The 16,509-nt window shown below is 41.7% G+C and overlaps 1 protein-coding gene across 1 annotated transcript; it reads left to right on the top strand.

Annotated features, from left to right (window-relative positions):
* The first annotated feature begins 6,388 nt into the window (after positions 1 to 6,388).
* LOC108111904 (gamma-butyrobetaine dioxygenase) lies at positions 6,389 to 7,842 on the top strand. Its single transcript, XM_017221542.2, is given in 3 exon segments — positions 6,389 to 6,790; positions 6,792 to 7,282; positions 7,524 to 7,842. Coding segments are annotated over 3 exon segments (1,212 nt in total).
* The last annotated feature ends 8,667 nt before the right edge of the window (positions 7,843 to 16,509 follow it).

Genomic DNA, 16,509 nt, shown 5'->3' with positions numbered 1-16,509 from the left:
TAGAAGCAAAAAAAATAACAGGCGGCGGCATGCTGCAGTTCCCCATATATATATATATATATATATTTTTTGTTGTGTTTTGTTGTATTCTATTCGCAAATGCTGTATCAAAGGAAGCGACTATCTTTAAACACTGCAAATTGAAATAACTCTTTCGGTTCAGTCACGGGTGGATGGTGGTTGGTGGTAGGTTAGCCTTCTACCCACCGTGCTAGCATTCGCGAATGCATCGAAATAGTTTATCTATCGAGGATGTGCGAGAATCAATCAATTAAAGAAAGGGAATTAAAAACAATGGGAAGACATGAAATTTTAATGAAATCACCTGTGCTAGACTTCTTCCTTACTTAACATAAGTGAGTGAATGAGATTTCGTAATATTAGCAACTTTAATCCAGAAAAAATATCTTGAAAATGTCTGAAGAGCTCTTTGTAATTGTGAACATGAAAACCAATCTTAAGGCTGAGGAATGACAATTAACAAGAAAAAGTAGTGAACAATTAATAATTAATAGTAATAGAAAATGGTAGGGAAAATATTCATTTAAAATTTTATATTTATGTTGTAATTTAATATATTTTCGAATTGGTTTTCAAGCAAGGATCTCAATCATAGGTTTAAGGGCTTGAAATAAAAATACATCAAATATATGTTTAGGTTCAACAAATGCAAATATGTATTCAATTTGTTAATCATTTTAAGACTAACATATAGTATTAAATCTAAACATATACAAAGTGTAATAAAATATTTAAAGAAAGTCTTCTTTGCACTTCAAAACTGTCATTTAGCGTGTTGGTTTTACTACTACTAAAAAGATTTTCCTTTTCCATGAGTTAATTTCATTTACTGTACTTAAATTTTAAACATCTAATTTTAAATTTCCCATTATCCAAGCTCATATGATTAGACAGACGCCTTAAAGTTTGAATTTTTGGCGAGCTAACATCTGGATAAGCATCTGGCCATTAAACAACTGGAGCTGTCAGCGGCTTTCAAATGTGACCGCCCAAGTCCTGTCCGATCTGGCCTCTCTTACTGGCCGTCTCGCCACCTCTCTTTCCGCTCCTCCCTCTCACCGTCATGTAGCCCTGCTGCCAGTCATCCGAGCGTGCGTTTTGTGCTCTAACCAAAGCGCTCAGTGTTAGTCTTTGATTTGTCACACCAAAGCGAGCTTTTCATGGCGTCCTGTCAGAGTTCTTTTTTTCCCTATCTGCCAGGACACTCCCGAGCGGAGAGAGGAGATAGAAAGACAGAGGGAGAGAGATGGAAAGAGAGGGGAGATGGTTCCCATTGCTGGGGGAATCTGGGGGCTCTGTTGTGCCTGTTTCACGTCCAGTTTTAGCCTTTGGCTGATTTTTGATGAAAAGTTTTCAGTTTCACATTATTCATGCACCGCCCGCCCAACCCCAGACTTTTTTCTTCCCTTTTTGCGGTTGAATGGAGCCAGCAATTTTTTCTATTTCCTCTTATTTTTTCACCCAAAAAATTGTGTGTTGTCATTGTGTTGCTGTTGTTGTGGGGGGTATTTTAATTTTGCGCAAATGGAAAATAATAATCAAGGCAAAATAATAAAATGGACGACGACGCAGGCGAGAAAGGTGCTGGAAATCTGGAAATCGAAAAATGGGTTGGTGGATTGACAGGGCGACCCCGCATGTCAGCAAAAGTGGGGTTGGCCAAAGAAATGCAGGAGGGGCCAGCAGTATCCTGTGGCTTTTGTTTCGAGTGATTCTCAACAAAGCGCACTGCACTTAATTCTCTTTACGCACACATAGACACACATACTCACACACACCCATACACTCTTATGAGGGCAGACATGTATGACAGGCTTTTTATGCCTAAGTATCTTAAGTTGTCAACTCGAAAGGCAAAAGAAATCCTTTAATTTGCAGTAAAATGCAAAACGCAGCGCCACTTTGTCACGAGGGGTGGAACATCTGCAAGGGTGTGAGTGTGGCCGTGTGTGAGGGTGTGCATCTGTGCGCCAAGGAAGGCAACAAGTCAGCTTCTTTCTAGTGGAGGAGCGTACATTGGACTTTGCCACTTGGACTGCGAGCGCAGGCGAATGGCGCCTCAAGGTATGCAGTAAATTAAAATGCAGTGACGTGGCGGGCCATGGCCCAAAAAGGGGGTTGCCGTGCGGGCGACAGAGAATGACATGCTTCTCGCATGAGGGTTGCACTCTCCTTTGCACTTTTCACATTAAAAACTTTTGCCCGCAAGCCAGCCCACGCACACACATACACACATGTTAGACTTTATAATGACACTGGAAAAGAAGGTGGACTTAAAAAAGCGCAAATTATTTAAATATTTTATGGGATTTTTAAAATCAAGTTCAGATGATAAATTGCAATTATAATTAATCAATCTTTTTGAATATATTTTTAAAAGACTTTGAAGGATTTTGTATTAAATGGGAATTACTCTATAAAATATATACTCTTTCCCAGTGTACATATATGCTCTCAAGAAAAAGACGACGTTGTGAACTTCAGTTTTGACAACACACTCCCACACTCCCACACACACACACTCCCACACACACACACACACGCACAACCAAACAATTACAATGCATTGAGGCATGAGCGCATGCTAGAGACTTTGATTTAGCCCGGATGGTTTGGAAACTTCAAAGTGCTTGGATATTCCGGATATATACAACTCTCGAGGCACACCTCGCTGGCGTTATTTGCATATGAATAGCAAGCAAGTGGAAGGAATGGCATACATATCGGGGTGGCCAGCGCTTATGGCCACGTTAATGGCAAACTAAACTGCAAACTTTGCTTTTGCACCGACGCACGCATACGTAATAAAAGGTGTAAATGAGCAAAAGAACCAACTGCCATGGAGCAGGTGAGTGAGATGGGTTAAGATGTGAATGTGGATGCGGATGGGATGTGGGCTGAAAGTCAGCCAGGTGAACAGGCAGCCAGACATGGACTTACGCCTTGGCCCATTATAAGGGCCACTTGCTGCCGACTAAGAAGACAGCTTTGTATTTATTTCACCGGCACAGTGGTTTGCAGTAGCTAATTGAGATATGATAAAAATTAGTTTTGTGAAGAGTTAAATATGTTTGTTTTTATTGAATTGATGCTAAATATAGCTCCGATGATATTATTTTTATCATCAAGATAACACTAACTTCGATGATATACTTCAGACTTCTTTTAAGTGATTATTTTAAGTCTGAAGTTTCATTTAAGATGTAAAATGAGCAGAGAATCTTATTTCAAATTTAAATTTATTTAAATCCAGTGAAAAGCACTCCTGCCTTGCCCACTGTTCCGTGTCTGTATTAAACTAAATTTAGCGTCACTTTGAATTACGGCAGCGGCGGTGACGATGACTTGGTAGCCTTGGCAGCCGGGCTATTACAATACGAGAGCCAGAACGGGCTGGGAGTCGTAAGGGTTTTGAGCAGGACGAAAAGAGTCCTAGCCAAGGACATCATGTTTGCAAATTTATATAGTTGTAAGTTGGGCCAAAGGAAATGCCATAAAAATGAGAAACAGAATTGTGCGGGCAGTGAGCAAACCGTCGGACGGACGGATGGAAAGACGGACGGATGGATGGCTTGGCAAGCTCGGACGCGTTTAAAGTGCAATTAGCGCACGTAATTGTAATCGAGTTGGCCAGAAGAAGAAGAAGAAGAAGAAGAAGCAGAAGGCGCCTGCACCTGGCTACCTTTTCACTGCCGGAAGATGGTAATGGTGACTTCGGCTTACGTCTGCTAACGTTTCTATATATACTGTACATTTTTTGTTGGCTGGCTTCTGCTTTTGGTTTTTTAAAGGCAACCAGGGAGCTGTAAATAAATTTGGCACTTAATCATATTTACGGATTTCGTGGGCGTATTTATTTATGTGTCCCACAGTGGCCGCAGCTACTTACTGCACTTTGCCTCGCCAAGTATTGCGAAGGTGGGCTTACATTTTTTTGAGCTAGAGGTTTTCTTCTACGGCCGGACGGAAATACAATACGCCCAAGACCAATTTGGGCCCATTCTCGAGAGTCGGGCTTTCTGCCTAATTATGCGTTCTGGCATTGTCATGGATAGCCGAAAATCCAAAATCCTCATCGCCCACCCACGAGGCTAATTAGGCCCAAAGCGTTAGCCATTGTGGCACTCAGTTAGACGGGCATTGTTAACTCCACTCATCCCCGGGTTCACTCACCTGTTCACTTCCGTTTCAAATTTTTTTGTTTGCTGGCTTTATGAATATTTTACGGGGATTTAAATTCGGCGCTGTTGTAACTTTGGAACTGATTTATTTGTGTGTTATTTGATGGGTGGCGAAAATAAATAATTTCAATTTCGGTTTGGGCATTGTTTCGCTGGATATGTTGCGGTTCCTGTGGGTTCCGTTTAATTTTCATAAGTGTTGCACTCGATGTTTTTGCATAATTTGCGGTCTGTTTTGATCGGTTGTTGGATAAAGAGTTTGCTTGCTTGTTTTCGTTTCAATAAAATCAAATTAAAATACTCTCTCTGAGATCATTTTATGAGCAAACTCTATGCTTTGACAAACTCCTTCTTCTTTTTTTGAAGAAATTCATTACTCATCGCTGTTTTCATCGATATTTTTGTTACTATTGTTGTTCTTGATTATTGTTAAGTGCAGGTGGGCGACTGGCGAAAGGAGCCCGGCGAATGGAATGGAAAAACTGTCACTTGAATGCATTTTCATTACACCTCATTACATTTCACTTGCATCTGCAATTGTGTCATGTCGCCGGCTTTCGCTGCCTTCGAGCTTTCGAGCCTATGAATGCCCGCTCTGAAAACTGCCGAGCGAATGGATTCGTTAGCTGAATGGGCTGTGAGTGTTTTTAATTGAAAACAATAAAGTTCTGCTGGGGGAAAACTGGGACTCCTCCACTCCCAAACAATGCATTAAATGTAGAAGTTGCCAAGGATTTCTCATTCATTTTCGATGCTCTTTTTAGGGGGTTAGACGTGGGCTAAAGGGGAGTTTGGGAAATGCAATTCTTGAGTGTTTGATGTCTACATTTTTAACTTAATTACTAAGCCAATTTTCAATTGTTAAAACGCCGAAAAACTTTCAATCATGACGCTTACAAATCCGTTTTCTATATTTACTTTACATTTTTGAATTATTCTTAAAATAAAACGCACCTGTAGTACTCATAGTCCCCATAAATACTTTTCACATACCCTAACCCGCTGTAACGAATCTGAATCTAAGCTAAAAGCTGAGCATTCGATGGATTGTTCGGTTCGCTTTCTTTGTTCGAGGCGTAAAAGGCCCTACCATGGAAATGGAAAAGAGAAATGTGGAAGTGGAAATGGAAATGTAGATGGATAGATACGAGTCGTTTTCGAGGCAGACAATACTCGTACACAAAATGCGAATGCGAAAGTGATAATTAAAAATCGCGCCATATATACTGGTTAACAGATACTGTTGTTGCCGATTCTTATGCCCGTTGTTTTCCCCGGCATGAAATGGTTATTGTTTATGATTTTCTGCCGCTGCCACTGCCACGGCAGGATATTCGCATTGCAATCAGCATTGCTGTGGATGCGAATGCGAATACGAATGTGAATGAAGTGATCAATGCGCCTAACAATGATTGACGGCACTTCCCCGGGGCAGCGCCATCCGGGAGTGGGGTTTCGGAGGGCCATGAAAAGGCTGTCGAAGATGGCGCTCTTCCCCCTCCGCACAGCTGCAGCTGACAAACAATTATGCAAAATCGCAGGCGTTTGCAGTTTTATCCAGAAATTAATTTTGCATTTTTAATTTTACATCGCCGGCGTCGGGGCCTTAAAGCGAGGGGAGACACCAACATATAGCCACGCAAAACGCTGCGACAGCAACTCTGCACTGTTCACAAAGGATTGATAAGACTAGACTTAGATTGTCGTGCACTTGAAAAAGAAATTTTAGTACTTAGTCAGCTAATTAACTTAGGCTATTTTTTCAAAGAAAAGTTTCAGCCTTTTCAAAATTTATTTATGAAAGTAAATGCTTTATAAAGTAATATGGGCGTAAACAAATATAATATTTTAATGAGCAACGTAACATGCAAGAAATTATTCAAAAATATTTAATAGAATTTTTTATATACAAAATCATTAAAAAAGAAAGTTATGATATCAATAGGAAAGACATGAAATAATAATTTTCAACTTAAAAAGGTTTGAATTTAAACACGGTTTTGCATTATCTTGTCAACTAATATTTTGAAAGTTTTTTTTTACAGTGTAGCCTAAGATGTGAACCTCACGCGATCATTAATCGGGTCTATCTTTTTGGCCACGTACCCCAGAGGGTGGGCTGTTTGCTCGCTTCCCGATCCACAAATCATTCCGCAATCGGAAGACCTATTCGTTGGTTGCTGAAGATGTTCCAAGCGGAACGCCGAGATGTGGCTTACCAGCCACCCAAGCTAAGTGCACCGAAGGAGCAGGATCAGCCCCGCTTGGTCCACGTTCCAGATCCTGATCGGGAGGACATGTACTTTCCGGACATCTGGTTACGTGATAACTGCCTTTGCAAGGAGTGCTTTCTGCCACAGACTTTGAGTAGGTTGCCCCAGCTGTGGAACAACCTGGACACAAGTGTCCGGGTTCTGCGGCACAGTGTGGATAGAGATCAGAAGATCCTGTTCATAGAGTGGTCCGATGGACACGCTTCCCAGTATCCTTTCAGTTGGTTGAGGGAACGGGACTTCTCACCTGCAAATCGCCAGCGTTACCTGCGCGAATGTTATCGCCCGGAGCAGATATTGTGGAGCGGACAGGACTTTTGAGCAAATTCGTCAAGTTTTCTACTACGAAGAATTGATCAGCTGTGATGCCGCACTGAGACAATGGCTTTACCACCTGGCAGTGTATGGAGTAGCTATGGTGAAGGACGCTCCTCTGGAAATGGATGTCCTTCGAAGATTATCCAATCGAGTTGGATTCATGAGACGCACCACCTATGGAGAGGAATTCAGTGTTCGAGCTCAACCCGGAGCCAGTAATTACGCCTATTTAGCAGCCCCTCTTCCTCTCCACACAGACATGCCTTACTTGGAGTATCTGCCTGGGGTAACCATGCTCCACACCTTGGAACAGTCAGCTTCTCCGGGTGGAGTCAATCTGCTAGCCGATGCCTTTTATGTGGCAGAAATGATGCGGGATCGATATCCAGAGCAGTTCCGTGTTCTCTGCCAGACTCCTGTGGATTGGGCGGATATTGGCAGCGACGGTGATCTTAAGTTCCACAATATCTGGAGGGCACCGGTGATCAAGTGAGTAAATTTGGAGAGTAGTAGTTACTAACATAATTCTTGCCATTTCCCAAGTCGTAGTTAATTGCTGTCTTCGTCTGCACATTAAGTTTGTTCTTCTCAGGACAATATATATTGGTCTTACCTTAATAATTCGAATATTTCTTAATAGCGGAGAAACATATTTTTCAAGGGGAAACATAAATAGTTGTTGTATAAATCATTCCAGCTAATCAAACCCCTACTTCGAATAACGTTGCAGCTTGGACGCCGAGGGGCAGTGTATGCGCATCAACCACAGCATTCCGCAGCGCGACAGCCACTTCAGCGTGCCTGTGGAGCAGGTGCGTCCGTGGTATGAGGCGATGGCGACCTTTGTGGGTTTGGCCCATGAGCACTCGTCCCGATTCAAGACCACGCCCGGCGACGTGCTCACGTTTAACAATCTGCGACTGGTTCACGGACGAACCGGTTACGATGATACGGAGCACAATGTGCGCCACATTCTGGGCGCCTTCATCGACTGGGACATCGTGTACTCGCGCCTGAGGGTGCTCCGAAATGCCAGGCAGCTCACCTGATGCTCCCCAGACTGCAGCCACATGTGCCTTGCATTGCCACATTAATTAGCCATCTATCAAAGTGAAACACTCTTGATTGACACCGCAAAGTTGCAATAGACCTAATTGAATTATTATCTTACTTTAGCAATTTATTCTTTAATTGAAATTAAACCTTTTATTGACATTTTCAATAAATAGTATTTTAATGGTTTTCTGCCTTTGACACTCTGCAATGCTAATTGATGTTATTTAATTGGGTTAAACATGTGATTTAAAGGTTGAGGAAGTCGATCGAGCTTATCTGGGAAACGAGAGCATCTGGTCGATAAGTTATTCAAATTAGATTTGATACCCTGTTGGAAATGGGATAGGGTTAAGCCTATCACTTTGTAAGGAAGTATAAGATAGTTCCTAGATATGATTATGACATTGGAGCCAAAGTGAAGAAGGATAATGAACTACTAAAACATTATAACATTTAAAATCGACTAAAAAATGTCTCCAAAAATATGATAAATAATATATTGATATTGTCAGTTTCTTTTATTCTGCATTTTTAAGAATTTCTATAGAAACCGTATTACAGGGTACTCTTCGTAACTCATCTATTTTATAAACAATTGCCAGCCAAACAGGCCACTGGAAGTGAAAGTCCAGCACACGTCATTGTTTACGCCGGGCGAGAAAGCGGCTTATCAATGGCCAGTTGAGTCAACAATGTAAGCATTTCCCTCTCTATATATACATTTATATTCCGGTTATCAATTTATGGCAATGCCGAGATCAACACTGACTTGGCAGAGCTCTTAGCTCTTGGCATCCGGGTAAATCACACCCACACACCTCGACATTTTCACGGGACAGGAAGAAACTTTCGGTTTGTCTTGGCTTTTCAATGCCGAGGGTGTTTTATTTTTGTTTTTTTTTGGTGTTTGGGTGCGGTGTCCCACAGGCAAATCCTTTGGAAATCTTTTTATTTATGTCATTGATGCCAAAACCAAGACCAAGTGAGAGCGAAGGAAGCGAAGTCGGCAGCTAGCATCCGACAGCCGACAGCCGGCAGCCGGAATCCAAGTTGGAGCACATGAATTTGTACATGGCAGCGAGTAAATCCCTCTAATAATCCACATAATAAGCACTGGAAGTAGCTGTGGCAGCAACAGGCCGAAAGGGTTGCCCTGGCTCTTGTTTATAAGTTCATAAAAGTCAACGGGCCGGGAACTTCGACTGCGGGGTGAACCGGTTAGCCCATAAAAAGCGAGCCAAATGCAAACGGAAGGGAAATGGCCAAAAAGAAATAGCTGGCTAAAGCCACCAGTCGCAAATCCAATTTCTTCCAAATGTCTGAGTGTTGGTGTGTGTAAAAGAGCGAGGGAGAGTTTCGGGGTAGGTGAAATTTTACTGCAGTTTTGGGGCAGAACCGTGCAGCAGTCATAATGTGTAATTGAAAACCTGCCCTGAATCGTACCCCTGGGTGAGCTGCTATATAGCCCTTACTGGCAAGAAAAAACCCCCTAATTGGCAACATGGTCATCTAAGGCAGAAAGTGTGTGACAAACTCGGCAATGGTTTCATTGTATAGGTAAACGCCTCAGGAAGAACAAAGATTTGAGTGCTTCGGAAAGAGGATAGCAAATTTAACATAAAACCCTATTTCGATTCATAAAATTATATATTACATTATAAGAATTAAAATATATCCAATAATATAACAAATATCGCTTTTTACACACCTTGTTTCCATGATTAATATCATCCCCCTTGGAACTATTCAAATGCTAGAGAGAAATGAGAGAGAGAACTTGCCAGTAAGCTGAAACTAAATTTCATAAAGTATATTTGATAATTATTATTTTTACTATTTTCAATATTTATTTCTAGAAGTAGATTCAAAATGATGACCATTTATTGCTTGTGGTCAAATTTTAAGTGTCGAATTTTGCTGGTAAAGAATACAGATAGACTCGTTCTTTGTAAACAATATTTGGCGAGTATGGTAAAATATGATATAGATTTGCGCATCTGTAAAAGTTAAATCGATTTTACCAATGAAAAAGTTCAGTTAAGTTGGTTAAAAGCTATCTGTTTGTTCTTTAAAACATAGACATGGTAACCAGAGAAACATAGGACGTTTTACTAATCTTTCAACGACTTTGTTTTCCTAAATCTTTAACTTAATATCATGTAATTGAACATTACATACCGTTGGCACATGATTTTATTTATACACTTACATATCACATTACTTACAATGCCTCCCAACCCCATTGGTTGAAGGACTGATATGAATGAGACCCAGAATATGTCAATTTGCTGCTATGAGATCATAATGACCCTTCGATTCTTTCATTTTTTCGCAACTAAACCAACCAGATTTCCCTCCAGCTAGAGAAAGGGTTTTCCAGCGTGACACTTGCACAATTGCCAAACTAATACGCTTACATACAATTTCCACAATTTCCGCTGTGACTGTGTAGCTGTGACTCCTGCCTCTATTGGGTTTGTGGTCTCGGGCTTGTGTGCCAAGATTTTGGCCGGGACAGTGCCAAGTTTGGCTGTCACAATGATAAACATGCGGCAATTGACACAATCATTGTCTGTCCATGAATTGAATTAAATCAACTCAACTCAACTCGAGTGGGTGGCCCATCTTCACGCTGACACTTGCAAAATCAGCGAAAGGACATCTATATATTTTCTAGCCTTGTGATTCTCGGAAAATTAATGCCTTGGTTATGCTTGGCATGGCATCGAAATCAAGCCGCAACTATGGGTTTACAACGATGGGTGATTGTCAGACTGCCAGATTTCTGGGGAAAGAGGGAATGGTTAGAAGAGTGGTAAACAAGGGTTAAGGCTGCTCCTTGGGTAATGCCCCATAATTCCGATTCCTGCTGCAGGACAGCGCATTTTGCTTATTAGAATCCGCTTGTGCTTCTCGAAGGATGTGTGTGTGTGGAGAGCTCCTTGATGCCGCTGGAGGGTAATAAATTCCCGAGCTGGCCCCCTTCGTCCTGGCAATTTCAAAGTTTATCACCAACGCGCGTCTGCAACTTATGTCGTCTTTTCCGCTACTTCGTCCTTCGTCCTGCGCCCTCCCGTTCTGCTCCTGCTGTTTGTCTGCACGTCTGTTGTGGTTATGTGAAATCACATCGTAAAAATGTCCAGGTCCAAATGCTGCTACTGTGTGTGTGTATGTTGGCCCAAAGCCCATAAGTCCCGCCTGTCTCACCTGAGTTTTTCGCGAAGGGGTTGGCGGCAACCCTTTCGCCATTCAATTTATAGATGCCGCCCATATAAATATTTATTTCTATGTGCAGCTGCCTCTGCTTCTCCCTTTGCCCCTTTGCCCCTTTGACACCACGCCGCGGCATCATTATTATTTTTATGCGCGCGTCTTAAAAGCATTCCGCCGATCAATAAACCAGCTCTCCTGCATCCTTTCCAATAAGCGAAAGTGGTTTTTGAGCCTGCCACCGTCCATGTGTGTGAGCCATCAAACAATTAAAGGTCATTTCAGTTGGAAAAAACGAATCGGGGGTATATACGGGTATGTAATCCAAACTGGGCCAAATCCCTGGCAATACTGGCAGCATTAGCTGGTTGTCATCGCCAGCCGTGCAACACAGTGGAAATGCATAATAATTTCCATTTAGCCAGCGGCTGTGCCAACAACATTTGGCATTTTTAATTAGGCTAACACCGGTTATGTTGCACAGTGTTGGGCTAGCAGACTATAAAAGTCATATTAATGGAGGGGTTTAAGGTGGGGGCAAAGGTAAATATTTATGTCTGCTGGAAGGGGGTTTATAATCCCCATCAGAGTCAGGATATATGGTTCATGATTTGATTAAAAAAAAACCCAATTTAGATTTTAACTAATTGAATATTTCTCTAGGATATTGAGAATCAAAATTAAGGTCGCTCATTTAATTTTTTGACACCAATTAAATATTAATTTCATGGCTTAAATGGCAGCTATAATGCTTTAATTGAGCGGCATAGATGAAAAGCAATACCTTTGAGAGTCTGAATTTGGGCATAATTCGAAAACAAATATAAATGGAACCGCATTCTGCGATTATTCCATTCAAATGTCAAATATTAGTACTGTGTGTTTGTGGTATAAGCCTGCTTTCTCCGGTTGCATGAGCAATTGGCATAATTGCAGCCACTGACAAGTAAAATGGCAGAAATATGTAAATACCATTTTGACATATATATAAATAAATAAATATATATATATATGTGTATATATAGAGAGAGAATCTCTGGAATCGGGCTGAATGTAAATGCTGATGGCTGCAGGCATCGTCAGCGTCCTCGTACTCGTCCTCGGCGTCATTATCATCATCAACGCAACAACATCGTAATTAGTGGCCAGGAATTGAGTTACGCTTTGAATTAATAACATTTCCGGCATTATAATTTGGACAATATATCACGGGCGTTATCGAGATGACCGGGAATGGTAGGAGGGAAGGCCGATTGGCCGCTTTTGCTTGCTTGTGGCATGCAAAACGTAACGGTAAATTGGTTAACAATTACACAAATCTCATAATGAAGTTTCGGACGACCAATGCCCTTTCGTCCATGTTCCACGTCCACTTCTACGTCCGTGGCCATTTCTATGGCATCGCCAGGACCCGGAACAATTCCAATGCCTGCGGTCAGCAGAATTTCCTTCGTCCCGTCTCTTTCGCTGTGTGTATACCCGTCTCTCTCTCTCTCTCTCTCTCACACGCTCTGTGTTAAATTGATTAGATGTTGTTGTAGCTGTTGCTTCTAGTGGGTTGATGGGTGGGTGGCTTGGGTTTTTGGAGGCGTGGGTCGTGTTGCCCTTAGCCATAGCTGCACTTACCACCAGCCAATTTGCAGCTTTGTTCTCGAGTGTAACCCTTAACAGGTGTTGATGTTTGCTAAGTAGCTCCTGACCCCTGGACCACCCTCTCCCTTAAACACACTTTCCCCTCTCCCCTCTTCATGGTTAGCTGCACATTGCTTTGATTATTTTCTATTTTCTACAAATTGTATGCAAATAGTTGAGGTTTACCTTTAGCCCAGGACTCCTGGACTCCAGGATGCAGGACACAGGACGCAGGACACGGGATGAAACAAGCAGGCAACAGCCAAGGAGCTTGCAACCGGAGACAGTTAATATTTCCCAACTAAAGCCGCAATATTGACTTTTCCACCTGGGCCAAATGAAGCAAGCGTTTAAACCTTATTTGCCGTCACACCTTCGACCTCCGGGCAAACCCAAGCCCAAAATCATAAAAAAAGAATATCCTTTGTCCTCCGGCTGAACTCTGGCATACGGGTTGTGTGCGCATCAAATGTTGTTTTCAAAAACAAATTGATTTTAGTCTTGATTTTTTTGATACAAGAAATGCAGTTAAAAGATGATTTAATTAAGTTTTCTCGCAATTTAATTGTGTTTTTATTCCTATTTTTACTTGGAACTTAGTTTTAGAATTTTTTTTTGTAAGCTTTAAATACATAACCTTTCATCTTTAACTCTAGCTTTATCCTATCTAGTTAATCTAAGTCTATCCATGCTTATCCCTTGGTGGTTAACTTTAAAGCAAAGTTCATTGTTTTGCCTGCACGAAACTTGTAAACTTCAATTTCCTTTTTAATGGAAATCCAGCAGATTGCCATGGAAAATGCCTTGGGCTAGGGAAATGGGAGAAAGGAGGCTGGCTGCAATTCGAGCTGCTATTTGGCTAATTGCTTTACGGCCTAGCAGCACAGGTGTGCCATAGCCAAAGCCATAGCCTGGGAATCTGTGTGCTGGCAATAATTTCATAAGCACTTGCAGTTGCCTTTAAATACTCGAAAGTTTTATGAACTTAATAAGGCAATAAGCCAAACATTTTCAGAGGCTAAGCAAATGTGGCATGCCTTCATTTTCCAGAATGTTTGCTTAGGACTACCAAGTGTGTGTGTGTGTGTACTTCAGTTGATATTCACCGCCTTTTTAGAATGGCAGGTTAGCCTCATTAGACGCCGACACATTTTCCCATTGACTCCTGGCCGCTTGAAATAAAATTCAACTTTTTATGAGAGCTCGTAAACAGAATCGAAATGCTAGCTTTCTCTTTGTGGGTGTGGGTGGGTGGCTTTTTTAATAGTAAACGAGCTGAAGTTGTCGCTCTTTGTGACCCAAAAGTTGGCACCCGAAAAGAAAACCCACCCGAAACCCTTTTTCCCAACCCCTCAATCTTGGCCTTTCTTCTCTGGTCAGCAGCTTATTGTTGTAAGCCCCATTGTTGCAAATTTTCCTTTATGCGTTGTGAACGGGGTTATAAAAATGGCATCGACCGGAAATTACAAATGTCCATATAATGTCACTACAAGTGCAGATTAGTGGTTGTCATGTGGGTCGTTAGTGTGGCTGGGTAGCTAAAATTGGGGAAGTGGGTGGGTGGTTGGCTTGAATAGTTCAGCAGGGCAGCTTTTCGATCGGTATTTGCTATTTGCTTTAAACAAACAACACTGACGACTACCGGAAGTCATTCGCATCTGCCCAGTAGTGTTTATCCACAGAGAGGGAAAAATTTAATAACATTTAGTTTTTGTTTTTATGACCTACAAAGTATAAACAAGATAGTTTAAATAAGGAAAATGTTATCGTGAAGCTAGAATTTGCGCTTTTAATTGGCCTAATATAAGTTTCCTTTTCTATCTCAAAATCAAATTTTCTCTCAGTGCAGTTGTACGTTTGTGGCTTAATATATCCGCCTGCTGAGATGGATTTGCCGATTTGTGGTCCTTCGCCTGATGTGGCTGCCCCTGCAGCTGCGAATGCATTAAATGCAAGCGCAATGTCCATGGTCTGCAGAGTCCAGACTTTGGAGTCCGTAGTGCGGAGTCCTTAGCCCCGGGCCACGCCCACTTGCTGCTGTTGCTGGTGTTTTGGCATTTGTGTTAATTTCATGCCCAGCACTCACACAAACACACACACACACAGACACTACGCCATTGCATAACATTGCGGCCTCTGGTGCTCCTGTGCTGGCAGCTCTGAATTATGTTTTTGATTTTAGTTGACAATGAGCGGGCACAAATTTATTGTCTACAGCTGCAAAATCGAAGCGTTGACAACAGCAGCAACAACATCAACATCATCAACAACAACAACAACAAGTGCCACTGCAACTGCAACTGCAACGTGGGCGTTTTGCAAAGTGCCAACTGCGACAAGGCGTGGCCGTGACAGCTACATAAACACAGGGCTACCAAAAAGCTAACGCCTAAACGTATGCAATTTCACTCGTGCGGGACAGTAGAAAGAGATGGGCTCGCTTTATAGTGGAAGAGAGGGATTTGCTATTGGGAATGGGAAAGAGCAACCGGTTTTTAATGGTCAGTCAGCAGTTTCAGTTACTAAAATACTTGAGATTAAAGGCTGAATACGGGGTAGGATTATTTAGGGTTGCTAGGGTCTTATATTTATTATTATTACATTAAAAAAAATAATAAAAAATGTTAGTATTTATGGACGATTTTTCAATGTTACGTTTAATTCTTACGTTGAGTTAAATATCTGTTTCGGAAACATTCACACTGCTAACGATTCCGGCACGGCAATATAATTGAATGCAAAAACTGAATATGACATCGAGAAACCTGCCATAAATTATATTCTTTCAAATTCAAATTGACAAGTTAAATGAAAAGTTAAATTAAATTTATTTTGTCGCAGCTTTTATTAGTTTTAAACTATTTCATACAATGTAGTTTGCATTTTAAACTTATTTTAAGCAACATATTCCCCCCTTGTAAGTCCTCCGATCTTATACCAAAATATATAATTGTTTCTTTTAGAGGTCATATATCTTTTATCACCGTCATTCTCGTGATGCGCCTTAACAACGAAGTTCTCTATTAACAAACACATTTGGGCATTTTGTGTATTCCAATTTGAGTTTGTCGGGCGTTTTACTGCATTTGCCTGGGACGACTGCAACTTTTACATGTCCACAAAATTAGTAACAGGCCCATTTCGCGACTTTATTTGTGTGAGCTTCTCCTCTGCCTCTTCCTCTCCCTCCCCTCCTTCTCCTTTCTGCAAGACATCGTAAAGTTGCCCCACCCACATGCCACCTACTCGCCCTTGAGCCCCCTGGCGCATCCTTTTGCATCCTTTTATCCCTGCCCGTGTAATCGCTAGGTGACAGTGAAGTGCAGTGCAGTTCGGTTCAGTTCAGTTCGGTTGAGTTGAGTTGAGTTGAGTTCAGCTCTGTTCTGTTCTGTTCTGTTCCGGTGGCAGTATTTTTGGCATGCAGTCAAGATGTGGGATGTGGACACAGACAGAGACACTCTGCAAAAAGGGAGAGGCCATAAACGTGTTTTTACAACTGCCCAAGGAGGAGGCGCAGGCGGTGGAGGATCCGGTGGTGGGCAGGGACAAGGATGGGGAAGGGACAGGGAGAGGGACATCACTTCGCTGGATGGGCAGCATGTTGTTTGCGTCCGGGCCTTGCAGTCGATATTTGCACGGTTACGGCTGTCATGCACGGAGAAAATATGTATCTCAAAAATGTTGCAGTAATTTTGGTGTTTTTCTTTATGAAATGAAATTTTCTATATGTGGAATGAGATAAGTTGATAAGAATGACTAGGGATTTATACAATAGGAGTCTGTAAATATTAAAATCAGATGGAAAATGAGTTTAGTTA

The sequence above is a fragment of the Drosophila eugracilis genome, unplaced genomic scaffold, assembly GCF_018153835.1.
Source record: "Drosophila eugracilis isolate 14026-0451.02 unplaced genomic scaffold, ASM1815383v1 contig_90, whole genome shotgun sequence".
In the NCBI taxonomy this organism is placed as follows: Eukaryota; Metazoa; Arthropoda; class Insecta; order Diptera; family Drosophilidae; genus Drosophila; species Drosophila eugracilis.
The sequence above is the reverse complement of the archived record's forward strand: the minus strand, read 5'-3'. Positions and strand labels throughout refer to the sequence as shown.